This window comes from Nerophis lumbriciformis, linkage group LG22, assembly GCF_033978685.3.
Source record: "Nerophis lumbriciformis linkage group LG22, RoL_Nlum_v2.1, whole genome shotgun sequence".
NCBI lineage: Eukaryota > Metazoa > Chordata > Actinopteri > Syngnathiformes > Syngnathidae > Nerophis > Nerophis lumbriciformis.
Genome location: NC_084569.2, coordinates 3,563,283 through 3,587,458, shown reverse-complemented (window position 1 = coordinate 3,587,458; position 24,176 = coordinate 3,563,283). Strand labels below are relative to the sequence as shown.

Sequence of the window (24,176 nt, the reverse complement as noted above, 5' to 3'; positions counted from 1 at the left end):
TACAGCATAGTACATTTAAAATTGCCTAAAAATTCTGTTGATTGAGCTGCCATATTTTGACTGTAAAATATTGTTTTTAAAACGGTGTATTTCTGTAAGTGGAAAGACGGTACATTTGTTTTGACGGTAGAAAAACTGGCAGCGAAGTTGCCAGAATAAAAAAGGAACTTGTACAGTTTTTCCATCAACAATAAAATGTTGTAAAAAAAACAATTTTAATTTAGCACATACTTGCCAACCCTCCCGAATTTTCCGGGAGACTCCCGAAATTCAGCGCCTCTCCCGAAAATCTCCCGATTTTCAGCCGGAGCTGGAGGGGGCGTGGCCTCCAGCTCCATGCAGACCTGAGTGAGGACAGCCTTTTTTCATGACGGGAGGACAACAGGGTGACAAGAACTAAATCATCCAGACTAGAGATAAATTGTATTATTATGTTTATCCTAACTAAAAATAAATATATTTATTAATTAAAAAAAAAAAAAAACTAAATACATTTTTACTATATTTTGCTAAAAACATCAAAATTAATTTTATTTTTATTTGTATTTTTTCGTGACTCCTTATTACATCCAGCCATAGAATTATACATTAAAATAAACATATTTGAAATAAATTATCATAATAATTCATTTAAAATGACCATATTTAATTATTAAAATAATTGCTTGTATATCAACAACTTTAGCATTTTATTCATTACATTTTGAAACTCTCAGAAGCCAAGTTATGTTATATTCCTTAGTATTTATTTATGCAAGTTTGAAGTATCAATTATCTAAACACAATTTGCTTGCATATTTTCAGGATGTAGATATATATATATATATATATATATATATATATGAAATACTTGACTTGGTGAATTCTAGCTGTCAATATACTCCTCCCCTCTTAACCACGCCCCCAACCAGGCCCGGCCCTAACCAATCTGGCGCCCTAGGCAAGATTTTAGGTGGCGCCCCCCCACATCGGCAGTGAAGTGTATATACTCACAAGAACCCGAATAGCTTTGTCTTTGACCTTTTTTTTTTTACTTACAACTATACCTAATATATAAAGGGGTGGAAAAGTGACTATTACCTGCAGGGCAAACATTAGCTAACCAGAAGGCAATAACAATGTAAACAAAAAACACCTGCTTAAAAGATCTAATACAAATGTCCCTGAGGAATGTAAGGTGGGAGTACTGTAATTACCTAACGTTACATTATTATTTTCCATAACAATTTAGCCCCCTCCACAATATTAACCCGATGTTAAAACAGAACTAGCTATTTATTGATTAGCAATTGCCGAATCATGTAACATTAGCTTAATGCTAAAAAGCCAGGTTACTATCACATTCTGTAACAGACAAATAATTTCATGTAGGCTAACGTTACCTACCTGCTACCTCTGTCTTTTCTCGTTTCTCCTCTTCTTTTCTCTTTTTTCTTCCCTGGGCACCTGACAGTTTTGGCCGTTTTGACATCTTGTGTTGATTTTTTGATGTGGTGACGTCCAAAAAGAGTCATGATACGGGAAGGGAGGGGGTGGGGGTGGGGGGGGGGGGGGGGGGGGCGTAATGTTGTAACAAATAATATTTCTATTATATAGGCTTTACTTTGCATTTTAATTAACGTGGGATTATTTTTTGTATTTAGAAATAAGAAATAGTAACAACTTTTTTCTCCAACATTTGTGGCACTGGCATGGCGCCCCCTGATGGATGGCGCCCTTAGCATTTGCCTATACGGCCTATGCCACGGGCCGGCCCTGCCCCCAACCACGCCCCTCCCCACACCCGACCACGCCCCCACCCCACAAACATTCTGGCAACTAAGCTGCTGGCTTTTTACGTAAAAAAACCCCCCCCAAATTCCTCAACTTTTTTGCCACTTGTGCCAGCTTTTTGGAAACTATTCCAAATGAGCTAATATTTGCAAAAAATAACAACATTTTTCCACTTTGAACGTGAAATATCTTGTCTTTGCAGTCTATTCAATTGAATATAAGTTGAAAAGAATTTTCTGTTTTTATTTATTTTAACGGTGTAAGTGGAAAGACCAGAGGTGGGACCAAGTCATTGTTTTGCAAGTCACAAGTAAGTCTCAAGTCTTTGCCCTCAAGTCCGAGTCAAGTCCCGAGTCAAGACAGGCAAGCCCCGAGTCAAGTCCAAAGTCAAGACTGGAAAGTCTCAAGTCAAGTCCTAAGTCCTGCATTTTGAGTTTCGAGTCCTTTCAAGTCCTTTTAACCACAGACTAATATATTAACACAGATTGTGTATGCTTTTCAAACGCTGTATTTATTTATTAAAACAAGTGCATTTTAAATTGCAGGAAAGAAAATTGTGCTGACATTGCACTTTATAATAGCACTATTAACCAGTCATTTTAAACATTAACTCATTCCTTTACAGAACAAACACATTGAAAAATAAAGTGCAAATGTACTTATTTGTACAAAAGTGTTAACATTGAAAAAACATGACATATACGTGAACATAACAAAAAAGTTGTACTTTTTATATGTCAGGGCCCTATGCTGCATTGCATTTGCAAAAGACCAAATTAGCCAAGAGTCTGTCAGTCATTTGTGCACGATGGGGGCGTAGTATGATGCCACCATGGCTGAAAACTCGCTCCACTGGAGCACTGGAGGCAGGCACTGCCAAGACTCTCATGGCCACTCGGAACAGTGAAGGAAGAGTCTTCATGTTCAATGCCCAGAACAAAAGGGGGGAGAGAGTTGTTTTGGGTTGGTGCACTACTTGTAAGTGTATCTTGTGTTTTTTATGTTGATTTAATACAAAAAATAAAAAAAATAAAATTATTTCTTGTGCGGCCCGATACAAATCGATCCACGGACCAGTACCGGGCCGCGGCCCGGTGGTTGGGGACCACTGAGGTAAACAACCAACAGTATGTCAGAAAGCTAGCTAAAACGGTACACATATTCACAATATAGTATACATTTTAACTGACCTTTATTTGACTATTTTTGTCTTTTTTTAGGTGGCTAAAATACGCGGTGCTGCTGACCGCCGTCTAACGTTACGTGTGATATATTGACTAACGTAACCCTGCTTAAAAAAAATCACTGAACAAAAAGTATGAATAAGGTAGTGAACTGCAACAGATTCCCGTGTTTGCAATAACGTTATAACGTTAGCAGTGAGTTTACAGCCTCACTGATTTAACTACACAGCAAATAAAAGTCACGTTACTTAGCCAATAAACGTTATCTTACATTCAAAACTTACCCTTCTTTGTGCAACTTCAAATGCCGGACGAAGTTGGAAGTTGTTGCCTCTCCATCAGTCATTTTGGAACCGCATGTGTTGCATACTGCAAACCGTTTTGTGTTGACCACCTCGTAATTTTTATACCCAAACGAAATTATTTTAGGTATCATTTTTTGTTCACTGGCGTGTGGTTTGGACATGTCTTCTTCGTTGGTTGTCCTGCAATTTGATTGGATGAATGCTGTGTGATGAAAACAAAGTAGATGTAATTTGATTGGCTGTTGTACTGAGAGCACACCAGCTGACACACGCAACGCTGATAGACAAGTACACAATGAAAAATACGGAGCGCTCCCGAATAACTTTTTCATCTTTGGGTTTTGGGGAAAGTAGCAAGTCATGTCAAGTCATGTCAATTCAAAAGGCTCAAGTCCAAGTGAAGTCACAAGTCATTGATGTTAAAGTCTAAGTCGAGTTGCAAGTCTTTTTACATTTTGTCAAGTCGAGTCTAAAGTCATCAAATTCATGACTCGAGTCCAAGTCATGTGACTCGAGTCCACACCTCTGGTGTTTACGGTAGAAAAACTGGCAGCTAAGTTGCCAGAATAAAAAAGGAACTTGTACAGTTTTTCCATGAACAATAAAATGTTGTAAAGAACAATTTTAATTCAACACAAACATTCTGGCAACTAAGCTGCCGGCTTTTTTACGTAAAAAACCCCAAAATTCCTCAACTTTTTTGAAACATGTCGCAGGCATCAAATTCCAAATGAGCTAATATTTGCAAAAAATAACAAAGTTTTCCACTTTGAACGTTAAATATCTTGTCTTTGTTGGAAAGGATTTTGTGTTTCTATTAACACAACGTGACAACTTCACTGCTTTTAGCTCTTCAACTAACAAAATACAAATATAAAACAAAAAAACAATTATTTCCCTATTTCTCCCCCACACAGCCAAAGAAGGGCGGGAGGGTTAAAATTCCAGAGGGAGGAGCAGCGTGTCAAAGACAACATGAGATGGTTCCCAGTGAGGAGCGGTTGCCATGGAGACCATGTTTGCCTTTCCCAGTCCTGCGGTTCCAGGACTGACTGATTGACGTCGGCGTTCAGGACAGAGGGGGAGAGAAAAGAGTGTTGGTGGTCCAAGTGGGCCAAGTGCTAGAGAGAGAGAGACACTGACGTCCTCCCAAATAAAAAAACAAACATGTGAAATGAGGAGCAGGAAGTTGCTGGATGCATGTTGAGCGTGCTCAGTCACAGGACCGCCTTCAGCGCTCAATCACGTCCCAAACTGCAACAATGATGTCTTTCACCCTCAACACAAACACTATCACAGCAGGAAGTGGCTGATAAGATGACTTCCTGCTGCGCGACGTCATCGCGTGAGACGTCAGCAATGACTTGTCACTCTCTTAATCTTGTCGAAGCAACTTTTTTTTTTTTTTTATTCAATACTTTTTCACATTCCGGAATTTTTATAAACAAAAACAATAAAAAAAACCCAACACAAATTAAACAGTAAATCCAGCTTTTTACAAAGCAAAATATACAACATTCATTTTGTACACAAACATGAAAGGGGGGGCTGCTACATTTAGATCTGTCTTGGTTACCATGGAGACCACTCATTAGTGTCCAGGTGACAAGGAGTCGTCTTGGTCACCATGGAGACCACTCAGTCTGTGTCCAGGTGACAAGGGGTTCGTCTTGGTCACCATGGAGACCACTCAGTCAGTGTCCAGGTGACAAGGAGTTGTCTTGGTTACCATGGAGACCGCTGGCTCCAAACAAGTCCATACTCAGTCAGTGTCCAGGTGACAAGGGGTCGTCCTGGTCACCATGGAGACCACTCAGTCTGTGTCCAGGTGACAAAGGGTTGTCTTGGTTACCATGGAGACCTCTGGCTCCAAACAAGTCCATACTCAGTCCGTGTCCAGGTGACAAGGGGTCGTCCTGGTCACCATGGAAACAACTCAGTCCGTGTCCAGGTGATAAGGAGTCGTCTTGGTCACCATGGAAACAACTCAGTCCGTGTCCAGGTGACAAGGGGTCGTCCTGGTCACCATGGAGACCACTCAGTCCGTGTCCAGGTGACAAGGGGTTGTCTTGGTTACCATGGAGACCTCTGGCTCCAAACAAGTCCATACTCAGTCATTGTCCAGGTGACAAAAGGGTTGTCTTGGTTACCATGGAGACCTCTGGCTCCAAACAAGTCCATACTCAGTCAGTGTCCAGGTGACAAAAGGGTTGTCTTGGTTACCATGGAGACCTCTGGCTCCAAACAAGTCCATACTCAGTCAGTGTCCAGGTGACAAAAGGGTTCGTCTTGGTCACCATGGAGACCACTCAGTCCGTGTCCAGATGACAAGGAGTCGTCTTGGTCACTATGGAGACCACTCAGTCAGTGTCCAGGTGACAAGGGGTTGTCTTGGTTACCATGGAGACCTCTGGCTCCAAACAAGTCCATACTCAGTCAGTGTCCAGATGACAAAGGGGTTGTCTTGGTCACCATGGAGACCACTCAGTCCGTGTCCAGGTGACAAGGAGTCGTCTTGGTCACCATGGAGACCACTCAGTCAGTGTCCAGGTGACAAAGGGGTTTGTCTTGGTCACCATGGAGACCTCTGGCTCCAAACAAGTCCATACTCAGTCTGTGTCCAGGTGACAAAAGGGTTGTCTTGGTCACCATGGAGACCACTCAGTCCGTGTCCAGGTGACAAGGGGTCGTCCTGGTCACCATGGAGACCACTCAGTCCGTGTCCAGATGACAAGGGGTTGTCTTGGTTACCATGGAGACCTCTGGCTTCAAACAAGTCCATACTCAGTCAGTGTCCAGGTGACAAAAGGGTTGTCTTGGTCACCATGGAGACCACTCAGTCCGTGACCAGGTGACAAGGAGTCGTCTTGGTCACCATGGAGACCACTCAGTCAGTGTCCAGGTGACAAGGGGTTGTCTTGGTTACCATGGAGACCTCTGGCTCCAAACAAGTCCATACTCAGTCAGTGTCCAGGTGACAAAAGGGTTGTCTTGGTCACCATGGGGACCACTCAGTCCGTGTCCAGGTGACAAGGGGTCGTCCTGGTCACCACGGAGACCACTCAGTCCGTGTCCAGGTGACAAGGAGTTGTCTTGGTTACCATGGAGACCGCTGGCTCCAAACAAGTCCACACTCAGTCAGTGTCCAGGTGACAAGGGGTTGTCTTGGTTACCATGGAGACCACTCAGTCTGTGTCCAGGTGACAAGGGGTTCGTCTTGGTCGCCATGGAAACCACTCAGTCTGTGTCCAGGTGACAAGGGGTCGTCCTGGTCACCACGGAGACCACTCAGTCTGTGTCCAGATGAAAAGGGGTTGTCTTGGTTACCATGGAGACCTCTGGCTCCAAACAAGTCCATACTCAGTCAGTGTCCAGGTGACAAAGGGGTTGTCTTGGTCACCACGGAGACCACTCAGTCTATGTCCAGGTGACAAGGGGTCGTCCTGGTCACCATGGAAACAACTCAGTCCGTGTCCAGGTGACAAGGGGTCGTCCTGGTCACCATGGAGACCACTCAGTCCGTGTCCAGGTGACAAGGGGTTGTCTTGGTTACCATGGAGACCTCTGGCTCCAAACAAGTCCATACTCAGTCAGTGTCCAGGTGACAAAAGGGTTGTCTTGGTCACCATGGGGACCACTCAGTCCGTGTCCAGGTGACAAGGGGTCGTCCTGGTCACCACGGAGACCACTCAGTCCGTGTCCAGGTGACAAGGGTTGCTCCCCTGACTCAGCGCCTGTCTGTACAGGCGCAGGAAGTCCTTGTATCGCGGGGCGCAGCCCATCCACGCCTCCCCGAAGCGCACCGTCCCCGTGAAGAGGAACTGGCCCTCCCTGGGCTCCATGCGGCACTGCAGGGGCATCTTGATGTTCCCCGACCACCTGCGCACCCTGGGACCCCCCGGGACAAAGACCTGGGTCTTCTGTCTGTAGAGGCGGCTGATGTCCACGCTGACGGACGAGCGCTCCTCTTCCTGCTCCACCTGCTGGATGCTGCCCCGCGCCACTGTGGACATGCACACCACCCGTTACACACCATGTGACCTACACCATGTGACCTAGGGCAGAGCTGGGCAAATATTTGGACTCAGGGGGCCACATTGAGAGAAAAAAATGTGTATACTGTAAACGAAATGGAATTTTACAGTATTTGACTGAATGGGACACCCAAAATGTGCATGAAAATAAAGAAAGTGGGATTTACAATATTATCTATGAACAATAAAACACTGAATATGAACATCTTTTACTTCTCAGAGCAGCTCCTCCATAGTTGTGTATCTTTTACAATCAAGCAAAACACAATAAAAATATGAAGGCAAAGTGTAATAATAAACACCTACAATATGATATATTATATCAAATCTGTTTGGGGCCACATTTTGCTAAGGTGTGCCCTAAAGAGTTCAGCACTTACCAAAGTCTTTGGTGCACACTGCTAGAAGAACCTCAGCATCACTGCAAGGCTGACATGGAGCTGAGAAGACAACACAGACACAAGTTGGTGACTCAACAATCATAGCAGAGACTGGACAGGGTAGATTTTGCAACAAAAACACTTTATTAGGGCCCGCATGGCCCATTGCATAAGGACTCCCTGTGGGAGTCCTTATGCAATGGGACATAAGGACCTATTGAATTTCTAAGGTTTTATTAGGGCCCGCATGGCCCATTGCATAAGGACTCCCACGTCAGGACCTGCGAAAATTCCCTTTTGATAAAAAAACCAAACCCCAAAAATAAAAATTGCGCTCTAGCGCCCCCTAGGAAGAAAAAAAAAAACTAGACTGCCTGTAACTCCCACTAGGAAGGTCGCAGAGACATGAAACAAAAACCTCTATGTAGGTCTGACTTACACCTACCTTTCATAATTGTACATTCTCGGGCTAAAATCAACAGGAAGTTGGCAATTCCCCCTTCAAGACAAAAAAGTACTAAAAACAGTCACTTTTGCCTCTTTGAGCTGTATTTTGACCCCCTTAACATGCTTCAAAACTCACCAAACTGAACACACACATCAGGACTGGCAAAAACCTAACCCCAAATCTCGCAATTTTTGAATAAAACGCTGAAAAAACTGCTCCTCGGAAGAAAAAAATGACAAAACTGCCTGTAACTCCCACTGGGAAGGTCGGAGAGACATGAAACAAAAACCTCTATGTAGGTCTCACTTAGACCTACATTTCATACATTGACAACTCTCAGCAAAAATCAACAGGAAGTTTGCAATTTCCCCTTCAAAACAAATTTTTTTTATAAAGCGGTCACTTCTCTTCAAACATTATCTCCTCTGAGCGCGTTTGTCGTTTCGGCTTCAAACTAACACAGGAGAACAATAAAAGTTATCGAAATAATTTTTCTAACTGCTCCGGTTTTGATTTTATGAGCCTTCAAAGAACCGCTGCGCTGATGCTGCTGCGCTGATGCTGCTGCGGTGCTGTTTTCTCAAAATGGCTGCTTAAAAGCAGGAAGCACCAGCGTGCCCACACAATGCAGACAAGGTAGGTACACTACACAAAAGTATTGGGACACTTTGGACTAAAAGTAGACAAAAGTATTGGGACACTTATAACTACCACTGGACAAAAGTATTGGGACACTTAGGCCGAAAACTGGACAAACGTATTGGGACACTTGGGACTACAACTTGACAAAAGTATTGGGACACTTGGGACTACAACTTGCCAAAAGTATTGGGACACTTGGGACTAAAACTGGACAAAAGTATTGGGACACTTACGACTAGCACCTGCCAAATACGCGGGCCCGACCAACGCTGCTTGCAGCTTTAATTGTATTTATTTTTTTATTTACAATGTTCTTCAAATCAGTGTTAATACGGAAAATATATTCCTATTAACCTTTGCTATTTATAACATACTCTATTTTATATCCTGTTCTATTTACATTATTATGTACCTACTATACCAGTACTAGTATAGTATCGCGGTACTAGTGAATCAAAAACAGTACTATAATTTTGCCAGTGTGTGACAATCATTGGTACTTTAACTTTTTTGACTTTAAAAGTACCGCTTCAAGGGCATGACGTCATGTTGTGACATTGCTGGTTTTACGAGCAGAGGAGCATGTTCGGCAGCGCACACACACAGAGTACTTACAAGCAGACACAGTGTGTCGACAGAAAAGGGAAAATGGACGCATTTTGGCGTAAAAAGTAAAGATAAAGGTGAAGTTATAACACTGAAACACCCTCAGGGAGAGGTGCTTTAACACATGGCTAGTTAGCTAGCGGCTAACATCCAGTGTTTTAGCTACTTCTAAATCACTAATCCTGGCCTCCATGGCAACTAATAAAGTAATTTTCTTATAAGTATCATTATCATTGCAGGACGAGGAATAGCTAAACATGCTTCACTACACAACTTAGCACAATAGCTCACAAAAGCTAGCGCGCCTGAATGTAAACAAACGCCATGGGTGGATCTGCACCTGACATCTACTGTAATGATACCAAGTACAATAGTGATTCACTACTATGACAACATCATACCTGCCAACTTTTGAAATCAGAAAAACCTAGTAGCCAGGGTCCAGGGGCCACAGGCCCCGGTAGGTCCAGGACAAAGTCCTGGTGGGGGGTTCAGGCTTCGCCCCCCGACGCAAAATGATTATTAGCATTCAGACAGGTTAAAATGTTGCTAAAACCATCACTTTTCTATCAGTCACAGTGACTTTTCAAAACAAAAATATTACAGCAAAAATCATATGGGTTGATTGACATGTTTATTCTGTAAGCTAACTTCAATAGTTTGAAATTATTTTGACAGTTAATGCCAGTTATCCTGTCAACCTTTCACAAGACTTCCAATTCAATATGTGGGCTTTGTACCGAGGATGTCGTTGTGGCTTGTGCAGCCCTTTGAGACACTTGTGATTTAGGGCTATATAAATAAAGATTGATTGATTGATTGATTGAATTTGTTAATTGAAAGTATAAACAGTATAAACACTTTTTACAGTAAACAAATGGTAAAACAGTACTAAACAATTCCATTAAAAAAAACTTTCTGTCCAAACTTGTATAATCTACTGCCTTGTTCAATTGTAAAAAATATTCTGTGCCTAAAATTCACATTTCTATCACAATTATCATACTGTAAACATGGTAAGCTAACTTCATTAAAATTAATAGTCCTGTCAATAGCATGGAATTACAATTCAAATGTAGTTTTTTTGTAAGCCTTTCAAAAGAATTCAAAATATGAAAAATTAATGAAAATTAATTGAAGCCATCAGACGCTTGAAAAGTGGCACATCACATCTCTAATGTAATCATTTGAACTTTTCAACAGAAATAGCACTGCAAAAATATTAAGGACATACTTCTGTATTTTGGTAGTTATGCTGTCAACATTTAACAAGATTTCTTCAACTTGGACTTGAAAGCATAAATAGTATAAACACTTTTAACAGTATAACAGTACTAAACAATTCCAATAGATAACATTGGTGTCATTACCTTTTTGTGGCTAAAATCCGGCATTAGACTTGTGTTTTTTTTTCCCAACGTGGTCTTTTACATCGCTAATTCCTCCGTGTCCGATCGAAAAATCTTGTCTGCACAAGGTGCAATTCGCGTAGTTTTCACCCTTTTTGGAACGGATAATTATTCCCGGATAGGCTTTTGAATATTCTTCACGGAATGACTGCAGTTTTCTTTTCGGTTTAAGACTCGTTTGCGATTTTTCTCCGGCTGATTCCATGATCGTTCGCTCGTTTGGAAACAATGGCAACTGGTGCCTCGTGCTTGGCAGCGGTGCTATAAATAGCCTCGCGCATGGCATTCGGAATGGCTCCATAAGAAGTTACGGGAAGCAGTGTCGATTGTCATTGTTGTTACGCGATTTCGTGAATAAAACTTAAAAAAAATTTTTTTTTTTAATTAATGAAAAACCGTATTTTTTATCACTGCAACCGTAACCCGGAATAGGTTGATGAAAACCGTACTAATTACGGGAAAACCGGAGTAGTTGGCAGGTATGCAACATCAATATTTTTTATCGTCAAAAAATATTTTTTCCTCCATCCATCCATTTTCTACCGCTTGGGGGTTGTTAAAAAAAATTATCTTATGTTCTAAACTCAGAAAATACGCCTCTGGACACATGAATATGACCAATGTATGATCCTGTAACTACTTGGTATCACATCCATACCTAAATGTGTGGTATCATCCAAAACTAATGTCAAGTATGAAAGAAGAGAAGAATAAGTGATGATTACATTTGAACAGAAGTGTAGATAGAACATGTTCAAACAGAAAATAAGCAGATATTAACAGTAAATGAACAAGTAGATTAATAATCCATTTTTTACAGTTTGTCCCTCATAATGTGTACAAAATAATAGGTGTATAAATGACACAATATGTTACTGCAGACTAATTAGGAGTCTTTGTTTGTTTACTTACTACTAAAAGACAAGTTGTCACTATTTTATTTAAGGACTAAATTACAATAATAAACATGTTTCATGTACACCAGGGGTGTCAAAATCAAATACAGAGTGGGCCAAAATTTAAAACTGAACAAAGCCGCGGGCCAAGGTTCAACAAATTAACCTTTAATGTACTATCGTCACTTCCGCTTTTCATCCATTCTAACATCGTTCAGAACCAGTCACAAGCGAGCGAATGCAACGCATACTTCATCAACAGCGATACAAGTTACACTTAGGGTGCCAATATAAAAAACTTTAACACTGTTAGAAATATACACCACACTGTGAATCCACACCAAACAAGAATGATAAACACATTTCAGGAGAACATCCGCACCGTAACACAACATAAACACAACAGAACAAATACCCAGAATCCTTTGCAGCACTAACTCTTCCCGGACGCTACAAAATACACCCCCGCTACCACCAAAACTCCTCCCCCACACACACACACCTTGTAGCGTTCCGCAAGAGTTAGTGCTGCAAAGGGTTCTGGTTTGGTGTGGATTTACAGTGTGGCGTATATTTCTAACAGTGTTAAAGCTACCCTCAGTGTAACCTGTATCGCTGTTGATGAAGTATGCGTTGCATTCTAATGTGTGTGCGTGCAGAAGAATTTATATTTACTTATTTATGAAATATATGTTTTTGTTAATAAGTTAAAGGTGTTTAATGATAATGCAAGCATGTTTAACACATATAGTTAATATTGTTGATAAATTAAAGGTGTTTAATGATAATGCAATCATGTTTAACACATAGTTAATATTGTTAATAAATTAAAGGTGTTTAATGATAATACAAAAATGTTTAATACATATAGTTAATATTGTTAATAAATTAAAGGTGTTTAATGATAATACAAGTATGTTTAATACATATAGTTAATATTGTTAACAAGTTAAAGGTGTTTAAAGATAATACAAGCGTGTTTAACACATATAGTTAATATTGTTAACAAGTTAAAGGTGTTTAAAGATAATACAAGCATGTTTAACACATATAGTTAATATTGTTAATAAATTAAAGGTGTTTAATGATAATACAAGTATGTTTAATACATATAGTTAATATTGTTAACAAGTTAAAGGTGTTTAAAGATAATATAAGCATGTTTAACACATATAGTTAATATTGTTAACAAGTTAAAGGTGTTTAATGATAATACAAGCATGTTTAACACATATAGTTAATATTGTTAATAAGTTAAAGGTGTTTAATGATAATACAAGCATGTTTAACACATATAGTTAATATTGTTAATAAGTTAAAGGTGTTTAAAGATAATGCAAGCATGTTTAACACATATAATTAATATTGTTAACAAGTTAAAGGTGTTTAAAGATAATGCAAGCATGTTTAACACATATAGTTAGTATTGTTAACAAGTTAAGGTGTTTAAAGATAATACAAGCATGTTTAACACATATAGATTCCTTTCTTTCATGAAGACAAGAATATAAGTTGGTGTATTACCTGATTCTGATGACTTGCATTGATAGGAATCAGACAGTGGTGCTAAAAACGTCCGCATTTTCGAATAGAGGAGAAAAAAGTCCTCCTTTCTGTCCAATACCACATGAAAGTGGTTGGTTTTTGGCATCTTGTTTGTCCAGCTTCCATACTCCTTTGTATATACTTTACAAGAAATACATTGTCGGCAAACTCCGTAGCTTGCTAGCTTGTGTACGCCAGCTTTCTGAGACTCTTATTTTGGTAGCGCAGGCAGGATGAAGCAGAGCTTTTATTGTGCAACTGTGCAGTCGGTCTTTGGAGTTTTGACGACAGGTACGGCGCCAGAGTCTGTTGAAATAAAGTGTTTCTCGCCTTCCAGTCGGTAATTTTAATGAGCTGGCAGCAGCCAGCGTCATCTCAGAAGACCCTCGGGTGCCGTGAATGTCAATCAAGTGACGAAAGTGACGTCATAGTGAAGATTTATGATCGCTCATTTTTAGGACTATTTTTTTAATGCCTGGCTGGTGATCGACTGACACACCCTCCGAGATCGACCGGTAGATCGCGATCGACGTAATGAGCACCCCTGCGCTAGAGAATGAAGAGTGCATGAAACTCCGCATGTCAACATCTCCGTTCTGTGCCACACCCACAAAATGCCGAAGCAACCATTTCCACATCAACACGGTATGAAACAAATAGTCAACAACAGAAGGAGATAACGTCCGCAGGAACCTACCACATAGCGAAGGACATACACTATTTGATTTCCTATTATGCAGATCATTTTTATTTGACACTTATTGAAATATCTTGTGTGACATCATGCACAAAAGTGCACTTTATTTGTTTTAAACTATTGTAGTGGCGTTCTGTACAAAAAGTGCACTTTAATTTAGTGTTTTGATATGTCATATTAGTGACATCATGCACAAAAGTGCACTAATAGCTTGTTTTAAAATGTCTCTGACAATCTTGCACTTTTTGTTTGGAAATGACATGAATGTTTGTGCCACTGCTTAATAACTGTTTAATAAATACATTTTTACTTGTGATTTCCCTCTCTGCATGAAAGTTTAAAAGTAGCATATATTAATGAAGAAGAATGTTTTAATGTAGACACATAGAATCATCATACTGCTGTCATTATATGCATCAAGTGTTCATTCAAGGCTAAGGCTAAATATGGAGATATATATGGTGTATGGAGACACCAGTGCCTCCATGGAAATGCCCCCCTCTACCTCAAAGAACTGCTCACCCCCAAATCCTCCACACGACACCTCCGCTCCGGACAGGCTAACCTCCTCCAACCATCCGAGGACAAAGCTACGAACAATGGGAGACCGGGCTTTCTGCTCCGCCGCTCCCAGTCTGTGGAACGCTCTCCCTGACCACCTGAGGGCACCACAGACTGTGGATGCTTTTAAAAAAGGCTTAAAAACCATTCTTTAAAAAAAAAGAAAAAAAAGAGCCTTTTTTTAGATTTATGCGTGCTAGTTCTGGCTATTGGGCTGTTCTAGGGCGGTATAGCTCCGTTGGTAGAGTGGCCGTGCCAGTAACTTGAGGGTTCCAGGTTCGATCCCCGTTTCCGCCATCTTAGTCACTGCTGTTGTGTCCTTGGGCAAGACACTTTACCCACCTGCTCCCAGTGCCACCCACACTGCTTTAAATGTAACTTAGATATTGGCTTTCACTATGTAAAGCGCTTTGAGTCACTAGAGAAAAGCGCTATATAAATATAATTCACTTCACTTCACTAGTTTTTATTTATTTTATTATCTTTATATTTGTTTTTATTTATTTTTTTATACACTGTATCACTTTGAGGTTGTTTGCTCAATGTAAAGTGCTTTTTACAAATAAAATATATTATTATTAATAATAATTTACTTTCTACCACTTGTCCTTAATAATGTGTACAAAATAATAGGTGTATAAATGACACAATATGTTACTGCATACGTCAGCAGACTAATTAGGAGTCTTTGTTTGTTTACTTACTACTAAAAGACCTGACCACCTGAGGGCACCACAGACTGTGAATGCTTTTAAAAAAGGCTTAAAAACCCTTCTTTTTAAAAAAAGCCTTTTTTTAGATATATGCATATTAGTTTTAGCTATTTGGCTGTTCTAGTTTTTATTTTTGTTATCTTTTATTATCTTTTTATTTTTTAATGCACTGTAGCACTTTGAGGTTGTTTACTCAATGTAAAGTGCTTTTTACAAATAAAATATATTATTATTATTATTAATAATAATTTACTTTCTACCACTTGTCCTTAATAATGTGTACAAAATAATAGGTGTATAAATGACACAATATGTTACTGCATACGTCAGCAGACTAATTAGGAGTCTTTGTTTGTTTACTTACTACTAAAAGACCTGACCACCTGAGGGCACCACAGACTGTGGATGCTTTTAAAAAAGGCTTAAAAACCCTTCTTTTTAAAAAATCCTTTTTTTTAGATGTATGCATATTAGTTTTAGCTATTTGGCTGTTCTAGTTTTTATTTTTATTATCTTTTTTTTTATTTATTTTTTAATGCACTGTAGCACTTTGAGGTTGTTTACTCAATGTAAAGTGCTTTTTACAAATAAAATATATTATTATTATTATTATTAATAATAATTTACTTTCTACCACTTGTCCTTAATAATGTGTACAAAATAATAGGTGTATAAATGACACAATATGTTACTGCATACGTCAGCAGACTAATTAGGAGTCTTTGTTTGTTTACTTACTACTAAAAGACCTGACCACCTGAGGGCACCACAGACTGTGGATGCTTTAAAAAAAGGCTTAAAAACCCTTCTTTTAAAAAAAGCCTTTTTTTAGATATATGCATATTAGTTTTAGCTATTTGGCTGTTCTAGTTTTTATTTTTATTATCTTTTATTATCTTTTTATTTTTATTTTTTTTAATGCACTGTAGCACTTTGAGGTTGTTTGCTCAATGTAAAGTGCTTTTTACAAATAAAATATATTATTATTATTATTAATAATAATTTACTTTCTACCACTTGTCCTTAATAATGTGTACAAAATAATAGGTGTATAAATGACACAATATGTTACTGCATACGTCAGCAGACTAATTAGGAGTCTTTGTTTGTTTACTTACTACTAAAAGACCTGACCACCTGAGGGCACCACAGACTGCGGATGCTTTTAAAAAAGGCTTAAAAACCCTTCTTTTTAAAAAAGCCTTTTTTTTTTAGATATATGCATATTAGTTTTAGCTATTTGGTTGTTCTAGTTTTTATTTTTATTATCTTTTATTATCTTTTTTTTTTTTTTTTTAATGCACTGTAGCACTTTGAGGTTGTTTGCTCAATGTAAAGTGCTTTTTACAAATAAAATATATTATTATTATTATTATTATTAATAATAATTTACTTTCTACCACTTGTCCTTAATAATGTGTACAAAATAATAAGTGTATAAATGACACAATGTGTTACTGCATACGTCAGCAGACTAATTAGGAGTCTTTGTTTGTTTACTTACTACTAAAAGACCTGACCACCTGAGGGCACCACAGACTGTGGATGCTTTTAAAAAAGGCTTAAAAACCCTTCTTTTTAAAAAAGCCTTTTTTTTTTAGATATATGCATATTAGTTTTAGCTATTTGGCTGTTCTAGTTTTTATTTTTATTATCTTTTATTATCTTTTTATTTTTTTAATGCACTGTAGCACTTTGAGGTTGTTTGCTCAATGTAAAGTGCTTTTTACAAATAAAATATATTATTATTATTATTATTATTAATAATAATTTACTTTCTACCACTTGTCCTTAATAATGTGTACAAAATAATAGGTGTATAAATGACACAATATGTTACTGCATACGTCAGCACACAAATTGGGAGTCTTTGTTTGTTTACTTACTACTAAAAGACCTGACCACCTGAGGGCACCACAGACTGTGAATGCTTTTAAAAAAGGCTTAAAAACCCTTCTTTTTAAAAAAAGCCTTTTTTTTAGATATATGCATATTAGTTTTAGCTATTTGGCTGTTCTAGTTTTTATTTTTATTATCTTTTATTATCTTTTTATTTTATTTTTTTAATGCACTGTAGCACTTTGAGGTTGTTTACTCAATGTAAAGTGCTTTTTACAAATAAAATATATTATTATTATTATTATTAATATAAATTCACTTTCTACCACTTGTCCTTAATAATGTGTACAAAATAATAGGTGTATAAATGACACAATATGTTACTGCATACGACTAATTAGGAGTCTTTGTTTGTTTACTTACTACTAAAAGACCTGACCACCTGAGGGCACCACAGACTGTGGATGCTTTTAAAAAAGGCTTAAAAACCCTTCTTTAAAAAAAAAACTTTTTTTTAGATATATGCATATTAGTTTTAGCTATTTGGCTGTTCCAGTTTTTATTTTTATTATCTTTTATTATCTTTTTATTTTTATTTTTTTTAATGCACTGTAGCACTTTGAGGTTGTTTGCTCAATGTAAAGTGCGTTTTACAAATAAAATACATTATTATTATTATTATTAATAATAATTTACTTTCTACCACTTGTCCTTAATAATGTGTACAAAAAAATAGGTGTATAAATGACACAATATGTTACTGCATACGTCAGCAGACTAATTAGGAGTCTTTGTTTGTTTACTTACTACTAAAAGACCTGACCACCTGAGGGCACCACAGACTGTGGATGCTTTTAAAAAAGGCTTAAAAACCCTTCTTTTAAAAAAAGCCTTTTTTTAGATATATGCATATTAGTTTTAGCTATTTGGCTGTTCTAGTTTTTATTTTTATTATCTTTTATTATCTTTTTTTTTTTTTTAATGCACTGTAGCACTTTGAGGTTGTTTGCTCAATGTAAAGTGCTTTTTACAAATAAAATATATTATTATTATTATTAATAATAATTTACTTTCTACCACTTGTCCTTAATAATGTGTACAAAATAATAGGTGTATAAATGACACAATATGTTACTGCACACGTCAGCAGACTAATTAGGAGTCTTTGTTTGTTTACTTACTACTAAAAGACCTGACCACCTGAGGGCACCACAGACTGTGGATGCTTTTAAAAAAGGCTTAAAAACCCTTCTTTTTAAAAAAGCCTTTTTTTTTTAGATATATGCATATTAGTTTTAGCTATTTGGTTGTTCTAGTTTTTATTTTTATTATCTTTTATTATCTTTTTTTTTTTTTTTTTTAATGCACTGTAGCACTTTGAGGTTGTTTGCTCAATGTAAAGTGCTTTTTACAAATAAAATATATTATTATTATTATTATTATTAATAATAATTTACTTTCTACCACTTGTCCTTAATAATGTGTACAAAATAATAAGTGTATAAATGACACAATGTGTTACTGCATACGTCAGCAGACTAATTAGGAGTCTTTGTTTGTTTACTTACTACTAAAAGACCTGACCACCTGAGGGCACCACAGACTGTGGATGCTTTTAAAAAAGGCTTAAAAACCCTTATTTTTAAAAAAGCCTTTTTTTTTTAGATATATGCATATTAGTTTTAGCTATTTGGCTGTTCTAGTTTTTATTTTTATTATCTTTTATTATCTTTTTATTTTTTTAATGCACTGTAGCACTTTGAGGTTGTTTGCTCAATGTAAAGTGCTTTTTACAAATAAAATATATTATTATTATTATTATTATTAATAATAATTTACTTTCTACCACTTGTCCTTAATAATGTGTACAAAATAATAGGTGTATAAATGACACAATATGTTACTGCATACGTCAGCACACAAATTGGGAGTCTTTGTTTGTTTACTTACTACTAAAAGACCTGACCACCTGAGGGCACCACAGACTGTGAATGCTTTTAAAAAAGGCTTAAAAACCCTTCTTTTTAAAAAAAGCCTTTTTTTAGATATATGCATATTAGTTTTAGCTATTTGGCTGTTCTAGTTTTTATTTTTATTATCTTTTATTATCTTTTTATTTAATTTTTTTAATGCACTGTCGCACTTTGAGGTTGTTTACTCAATGTAAAGTGCTTTTTACAAATAAAATATATTATTATTATTATTATTAATATAAATTCACTTTCTACCACTTGTCCTTAATAATGTGTACAAAATAATAGGTGTATAAATGACACAATATGTTACTGCATACGACTAATTAGGAGTCTTTGTTTGTTTACTTACTACTAAAAGACCTGACCACCTGAGGGCACCACAGACTGTGGATGCTTTTAAAAAAGGCTTAAAAACCCTTCTTTAAAAAAAAAACTTTTTTTAGATATATGCATATTAGTTTTAGCTATTTGGCTGTTCCAGTTTTTATTTTTATTATCTTTTATTATCTTTTTATTTTTATTTTTTTTAATGCACTGTAGCACTTTGAGGTTGTTTGCTCAATGTAAAGTGCGTTTTACAAATAAAATACATTATTATTATTATTATTAATAATAATTTACTTTCTACCACTTGTCCTTAATAATGTGTACAAAAAAATAGGTGTATAAATGACACAATATGTTACTGCATACGTCAGCAGACTAATTAGGAGTCTTTGTTTGTTTACTTACTACTAAAAGACCTGACCACCTGAGGGCACCACAGACTGTGGATGCTTTTAAAAAAGGCTTAAAAACCCTTCTTTTAAAAAAAGCCTTTTTTAGATATATGCATATTAGTTTTAGCTATTTGGCTGTTCTAGTTTTTATTTATATTATCTTTTTTTTTTTTTTTTTTTTAATGCACTGTAGCACTTTGAGGTTGTTTGCTCAATGTAAAGTGCTTTTTACAAATAAAATATATTATTATTATTATTATTAATAATAATAATAATTTACTTTCTACCACTTGTCCTTAATAATGTGTACAAAATAATAGGTGTATAAATGACACAATATGTTACTGCATACGTCAGCAGACTAATTAGGAGTCTTTGTTTGTTTACTTACTACTAAAAGACCTGACCACCTGAGGGCACCACAGACTGTGGATGCTTTTAAAAAAGGCTTAAAAACCCTTCTTTTTTTAAAAAAAAAGCCTTTTTTTAGATATATGCATATTAGTTTTAGCTATTTGGCTGTTCTAGTTTTTATTTTTGTTATCTTTTATTATCTTTTTATTTTTTAATGCACTGTAGCACTTTGAGGTTGTTTACTCAATGTAAAGTGCTTTTTACAAATAAAATCTATTATTATTATGGCCTAAACAAATCCACATATTAACAAAAGGCCATCAAATGAGGGTCAGAGGTCAAGCTGCCGCAAGTTTAAGAACAATAAAAAGTAGCCTGAAGCCAATCGTCCACAAAATAAAGTTTTCAAGTGTGCTTTGAGTTTGAAGCACAGAGCTGAGTCGCTCCTCTGAAGAAGACCACTTCACAGGGAAGGGAGGCGCTCCCCGGCAAAACATCTGGAAGGCGCTTTTTGAACTCGGCTAATAACGGGGGGCCAACTGAAAACCACTCCACGTGGCTGGGAGATGAGAGACGGGGGAAGTCGGAATAATGAGGGCCGAGTTTGAGGAGTGACAGCATGGAACATCTGCTGGGAAGACGCACTGGCGGAGAGGCGGAGCTTCTCGTTCATCCATCAGCCGCGGCTTTGAGGTGCCGTCTTTGCCAGACAGCGCCCTCTTTGGGCCGTGCCTGGTAGTGGCACATGACGTGGAGGGTAGGTGAAGACAGATGTTTGAGGGAAGGAAAAGGGGGGGGATGGCGCCCTGACTTGAAGGTTAGACAGGTACACAGCGGGAAAACAGATGCTTGTTTTTCACGGAGGCCCACTTTTAGACTGTGGTTTTACACACTTGCCTTTCCTATAATAAGAGGCCCAGTGAGTTCGTGTTTCCATCAGCAGCAGATGGCTCTTCTAAACATATCACAACATGAAGTACACCTGCACAATGTAAGAGTTCATTGGTAGGTTTATTCATTATGGAACTATCCATACGTCCATCTTATTCCACTTATCCGAGGTCGGGTCGCGGGCATACTTGCCAACCCTCCCGAATTTTCCGGGAGACTCCCGAAATTCAGCGCCTCTCCCGAAAACCTCCCGGGACAAATATTCTCCCGAAAATCTCCCGATTTTCAGCCGGAGCTGGAAGCCACGCCCCCTCCAGCTCCATGCGGACCTGAGTGAGGACAGCCTTTTTTCATGACGGGAGGACAACAGGGTGACAAGAACTAAATCATCCAGACTAGAGATAAATTGTATTATTATGTTTATCCTACCTAAAAATAAATATATTTATTAATTTAAAAAAAAAAACTAAATACATTTTTACTATATTTTGCTAAAAATATCAAAATTAATTGTATTTTTATTTGTATTTTTTCAGGACTCCTAATTACATCCAGCCATAGAATTATACATTAAAATAAACATATTTGAAATAATTGATTTTAAATTTAAAATGACCATATTAAATTTAAAATGACCATATTTAATTATTAAAATAATTGCTTGTTTATCAACAACTTTAGCATTTTATTCATTACATTTTGAAACTATCAGAACCCAAGTTATGTTATATTCCTTAATATTTATTTATGCAAGTTTGAAGTATCAATTATCTAAACACAGTTTGTTTGCATATTTTCAGGATGTAGATATCTATCTATCTATCTATCTATCTATCTATCTATCTATCTATCTATCTATCTATCTATATATATATATATATATATATATATATATATATATATATATATATATATATATATATATATATATATTATGTTAGATCCACTATGGACTGGACTCTCACTATTATGCTAGATACACTATGGACTGGACTCTCACTATTATGCTAGATCCACTATGGACTGGACTCTCACTATTATGCTAGATCCACTATGGACTGGACTCTCACTATTATGCTAGATCCACTATGGACTGGACTCTCACTATTGTGTTGGACCCACTATGGACTGGACTCTCACTATTATGCTAGATCCACTATGGACTGGATTCTCACTATTATATTAGATCCACTATGGACTGGACTCTCACTATTATATTAGATCCACTATGGACTGGACTCTCACTATTGTGTTGGATCCACTATGGACTGGACTCTCACTATTATGCTAGATCCACTATGGACTGGACTCTCACTATTATATTAGATCCACTATGGACTGGACTCTCACTATTGTGTTGGATCCACTATGGACTGGACTCTCACTATTATGCTAGATCCACTATGGACTGGACTCTCACTATTATGCTAGATCCACTATGGACTGGACTCTCACTATTATGCTAGATCCACTATGGACTGGACTCTCACTATTATATTAGATCCACTATGGACTGGACTCTCACTATTATATTAGATCCACTATGGACTGGACTCTCACTATTGTGTTGGATCCACTATGGACTGGACTCTCACTATTATGCTATATCCACTATGGACTGGACTCTCACTATTGTGTTAGATCCACTACGGACTGGACTCTCACACTATTATGTTAGATCCACTATGGACTGGACTCTCACTATTATGCTAGATCCACTATGGACTGGACTCTCCCACTATTATGTTAGATCCACTATGGACTGGACTCTCACTATTATGTTAGATCCACTATGGACTGGACTCTCACTATTATGTTAGATCCACTATGGACTGGACTCTCACTATTATGTTAGATCCACTATGGACTGGACTCTCACAATATTATGTTAGATCCACTATGGACTGGACTCTCACACTATTATGTTAGATCCACTATGGACTGGACTCTCACAATATTATGTTAGGTCCACTATGGACTGGACTCTCACTATTATGCTATATCCACTATGGACTGGACTCTCACTATTGTGTTAGATCCACTATGGACTGGACTCTCACACTATTATGTTAGATCCACTATGGACTGGACTCTCACTATTATGCTAGATCCACTATGGACTGGACTCTCACTATTATGTTAGATCCACTATGGACTGGACTCTCACTATTATGTTAGATCCACTATGGACTGGACTCTCACTATTATGTTAGATCCACTATGGACTGGACTCTCACTATTATGTTAGATCCACTATGGACTGGACTCTCACTATTGTGTTGGATCCACTATGGACTGGACTCTCACTATTGTGTTGGATCCACTATGGACTGGACTCTCACTATTATGTTAGATCCACTATGGACTGGACTCTCACTATTATGTTAGATCCACTATGGACTGGACTCTCACTATTATGTTAGATCCACTATGGACTGGACTCTCACACTATTATGTTAGATCCACTATGGACTGGACTCTCACTATTATGTTAGATCCACTATGGACTGGACTCTCACTATTATGTTAGATCCACTATGGACTGGACTCTCACTATTATATTAGATCCACTATGGACTGGACTCTCACTATTGTGTTAGATCCACTATGGACTGGACTCTCACACTATTATGTTAGATCCACTATGGACTGGACTCTCACTATTATGCTAGATCCACTATGGACTGGACTCTCACTATTATGTTAGATCCACTATGGACTGGACTCTCACTATTATGTTAGATCCACTATGGACTGGACTCTCACTATTATGTTAGATCCACTATGGACTGGACTCTCACTATTATGTTAGATCCACTATGGACTGGACTCTCACTATTGTGTTGGATCCACTATGGACTGGACTCTCACTATTGTGTTGGATCCACTATGGACTGGACTCTCACTATTATGTTAGATCCACTATGGACTGGACTCTCACTATTATGTTAGATCCACTATGGACTGGACTCTCACTATTATGTTAGATCCACTATGGACTGGACTCTCACTATTATATTAGATCCACTATGGACTGGACTCTCACTATTATGTTAGATCCACTATGGACTGGACTCTCACACTATTATGTTAGATCCACTATGGACTGGACTCTCACAATATTATGTTAGATCCACTATGGACTAGACTTTCACAATATTATGTCAGACCCACTATATATATATATATATATATATATATATA

General features: G+C 37.5%; 1 protein-coding gene across 1 annotated transcript in view; it reads right to left on the bottom strand.

Annotated features, from left to right (window-relative positions):
- Window positions 1-5,886: 5,886 nt before the first annotated feature.
- The window catches only part of LOC133615658 (meteorin-like protein), a 42,507-nt gene continuing 24,217 nt past the window's right edge, over window positions 5,887-24,176 (bottom strand). The window contains exons 3-4 of the mRNA XM_061974409.2: window positions 7,677-7,736; window positions 5,887-7,265 (exon numbers count right to left, since the gene is read on the bottom strand). Of these exons, the coding sequence (XP_061830393.1) occupies window positions 6,952-7,265; window positions 7,677-7,736 (374 nt within the window). The 3' untranslated portion in view covers window positions 5,887-6,951. The remainder of the gene's footprint in view (window positions 7,266-7,676; window positions 7,737-24,176) is intronic.